The following is a 3,418-nucleotide window of genomic DNA, read 5'->3' on the forward strand; positions in this document are numbered from 1 at the left end:
CATCCTGACTTGATGTTGTTTCAGGACTCTAGAAATAGTTGTCATGCTTACATTGTCTGCCAACACTCTGTCCCGAATCTCTGTGAGTTTTATGCCATTGTTTCTGATGACCATATCAACGATTGCAGTTTCCTGCACAGCAGTGAAACAATTACACGCAAGTAGGTTTGGAGGCTTTGCTCAATATACTTCTGTAATGTGCAGTTCAGTCAGATGCCCTTGCAGAATGCACATCTTACCTGTTGTTTTGCCGGAAATTTCTCAGAATAGATGCCACTGTTGAGTGTTGCAGATTTTGCTGCACTCTCAGACCAGCCTCTCTCATTGATAGAGCATGATATATTACATGATCAATTATAGTAGCCCTAATCTCATCTGAGACTACAGCTCTTGATTTTCCTCTCGGTCTTCTTCCACCACTCATATGTACTCCTCTCCCTCTCCCAGCCACTCTTCTTCTTCTGTCAGCCACTTCTCTATCTCTGGCTGGGTCCATGTTTACATTACAGTACAGCATTATTCCTAAAATGTCCCATTTTGTATAGATGGTAATGAAACTGAAAGACTAACACCTGGGTAGGTGTTCATCTACAATGGGAATCAGCTGTGGTTGGTCTAATTGTTTTGATAGTATTTCATTTTTTAGATTTGGAAAATATTTCAATTTGCTATTACTGTAGAAATTCAGCAAATTTATGTCTTATTCAATTTTGTGTAATTTTAGGTTTTGAATTTAAGTTTAACAGTTTTGAAAAGAGTATGTAAACATGTGCAAATTGGCCTGTAGGTACATAGAGTTTTGGTGGTGGTTGTGTCTGAGTGAGAAAAGAGTTTATGAAGATTGAAAGATGTAGTCATTGAATGCATTTTGTGCCAAATCAATGAAAAATGATCCATAGTTTAGCCCACATAGACTGCTGTTATGCTCACTGTGTGAAGAGTTTTGAAAAAGTGACCTAAGTATTGAGAAATGGGTCTGAGCGATTGTAAAAAAGTTTGTGATGAAATGTGAAATGAAACTGTAAATAGTTACAAAAAAATAACAATATAAATTGATTGCTACTGTAAATAGTAAAAATAGTCATTGAATGAAGACATAATAAAATATTTAATGAGGAAAAATTATAGAGAAATATTTAACATGCAAAACTCATGTTAAACAACTGTGGTGTGTGTGTGTGTGTGTGTGTGTGTGTGTGTGTGTGTGTGTGTGTGTGTGTGTGTGTGTGCATGCAAATACATGTGTGTGCGTGCCCGTGTGTTTGTGTGTGAGCTGAAATTATCCTCTGAAAAGCTGGTCAGGTTCACACCATCAAATCATCTTCGTTTATGCAGCAGAAAAGTCGACTGAAGAATCTCATGGCTCTGCTTTTCTTTGGTTTAATGACCACAACATCTTCTGGAAATGAGAAGGAGAAGATCAATCACAATAGCTTAAATTCGTTACAAATGAGTTAGTTACAAAACTGTCAGAGGGAAATGATAACCTGTCAAAGTGCAAATGTGCAAATGTAACTCACCTGACTGGAATTCAACTGGTTCATCGGTAACCTTAAGGTGGACTGGATTAGTGGCCAGGGGTGTTGTGATGTTGTCCACCTTAACTGGGGCATCAACCAGGGGTGTTGTGATGTTGTCCACCTTAACTGGGGCATCAACCAGGGGTGTTGTGATGCTGTCCACCTTAACTGGGGCATCAACCAGGGTTGTTGTTGTGTTGTCCAGCACTTTGTCATGGATAGTGGTCAAGGGCTTTTTGATGTCTGGCAGTGACAGGGGTTGAAGCAACTCCAACACCTTGACAGGGTTAGGGACAAATTCGTTGGCGATTGCCAGGTTCAGGTCCACAGGCTGAAAGCAAAAATATGAAATATTTAAGAAAGTTATTATTTAACATAACATTTGCAACATTGCAGATGTACTATTTTTTTTTTTTATTCTAACAATATTGACAACAATACATTTTTGGATCAGAGACAACTGAATGAGTGGACTTTAATAAGATAAACACTTAAAACCATCGCTTACTCGATTGCTCCCTGAATCTTCAGCCTCATCGACGTCTGCTGCTGAGAGGAACATCTTGGGGTACAATTTCTTTGCAAACAAGTTGGCCACCACTAAACATCTCTCCTCTTCACATGTGAAGGCTTCAATCCCCAGGCACTGGGATGATGGGCACCTCTTCATGTACTCCCAGTAGAAGGTGTAAGCCCAGTACTTCTTACTGTCAGAGTCGGTACACTTCTCCAGCTCCTCATTAACGATGTTGCGGAATCTGTTAGCGATGCTTTGAAACAGCGTGCAGATACGATCGGCGATAGTGAGGAACTCTGACTCAAGGTCTGATGCAGGAGGGTGCCTCTCCAAGAATAGCAGGACCATTTGTTTCAGCATGATTTTCGTGCCAAAGCCTGGCTTGGCATTAGTGGCGAAGCTTGGCGATGCGGTGCAGGATGTCAGGGCAAAGCCTGGGGGTGGAATGCAGGGTGCTGGGGCAAAGCGTGGGGGTGGAATGCAGGGTGCTGGGAAAAAACCTGGAGGTGGAATGCAGGGTGCCGGGGCAATGCCTGTTGGTGGCGGACAAAATTAAGATCAGTCTTACAAAAAAACTTGAAGTGGCACTCTAGTGTCCTTTTCACCACACTTAACACCTGATGTACTTAACAAAAGTCACCTCTCAACAGGTGGTCTAGGTATGTCATGACATAGCACAAGTGTGGGGCCGTTTATCTTTTGTTCTATATTGCTTCTGTATTGTTCCTCGAGAAAGGGGGGAGGCCGATGACATCACGGATCACAATCAGACCAACACCTTGAATAGCCTGCTCCTTGAAGTTGGCAGTTGTCTCTAAGAAACTGTATTTAGCTAAAAACTTATTCTTATCCCCTTGAGAGCAGTAGTCACCAACCTTTTCTGAGTCAAAATCACTTTCTGAGTCAAGATCACTTTCTGAGTCAAAATGCAAGTCCAGATCTAGCGCTCAGATTTTTTTAAACATGACTTTAAAAAAAGTTAACCTATGCAACATTAACTATTTCAAAACTGTTCTGTAGCAATGAGGTTTGTTCAGTAGGATTTTGGCCCAATACATTATCACTGCATATTGGCAACACTTGGATTGGCCTGCCAATGTTGATCTTTTCAGACCGTGTATTTAAATAATATATATATTTTTTTTTTATATATGATAACACTGGTAATTAGATAATGTGTTGTATTATTTGGGAGGCACAGCTGAGTGAGCATAATAATTCACTTGAATTTTTTTACAGGACTGATGGCCTGCATCTGATGGTAAGTCTGAGGGGAGGGAGAAGCAGTGAGGCTGCCTCTCAACCGACTCCTCTGCACTCCAGCAGAGGGTGAAACTCAAGGCCCACTGCATTATTTCCACCTCAAGCACCAATTCATGTT

The 3,418-nt window shown here is 41.0% G+C and overlaps 1 protein-coding gene across 1 annotated transcript; it reads right to left on the reverse strand.

The window, feature by feature from the left end:
• Positions 1 to 1,247: 1,247 nt before the first annotated feature.
• Positions 1,248 to 2,564, reverse strand: LOC118942009. Its single transcript, XM_036955555.1, has 3 exons — positions 2,029 to 2,564; positions 1,521 to 1,851; positions 1,248 to 1,399 (listed from the first exon to the last, which is right to left on the reverse strand). The coding sequence occupies exons 1-3, from the start codon at positions 2,395 to 2,397 to the stop codon at positions 1,305 to 1,307; spliced, it is 795 nt and encodes a 264-aa protein (XP_036811450.1). The 5' UTR covers positions 2,398 to 2,564; the 3' UTR covers positions 1,248 to 1,304.
• Between the last annotated feature and the right edge of the window lie 854 nt (positions 2,565 to 3,418).

This window comes from Oncorhynchus mykiss, chromosome 20 (genome assembly GCF_013265735.2).
Source record: "Oncorhynchus mykiss isolate Arlee chromosome 20, USDA_OmykA_1.1, whole genome shotgun sequence".
Taxonomy (NCBI): Eukaryota; Metazoa; Chordata; class Actinopteri; order Salmoniformes; family Salmonidae; genus Oncorhynchus; species Oncorhynchus mykiss.

Coding starts and splice junctions, on each gene's coding strand:
- LOC118942009 (XM_036955555.1), bottom strand. CDS start 2,397: ATGCTGAAACAAATGGTCCTGCTATTCTTGGAGAGGCACCCTCCTGCA. Junction 1,852..2,028: donor AAGATTCAGGGAGCAATCGA/GTAAGCGATGGT, acceptor TTTTGCTTTCAG/CCTGTGGACCTGAACCTGGC. Junction 1,400..1,520: donor ACCAGTTGAATTCCAGTCAG/GTGAGTTACATT, acceptor TCTCATTTCCAG/AAGATGTTGTGGTCATTAAA.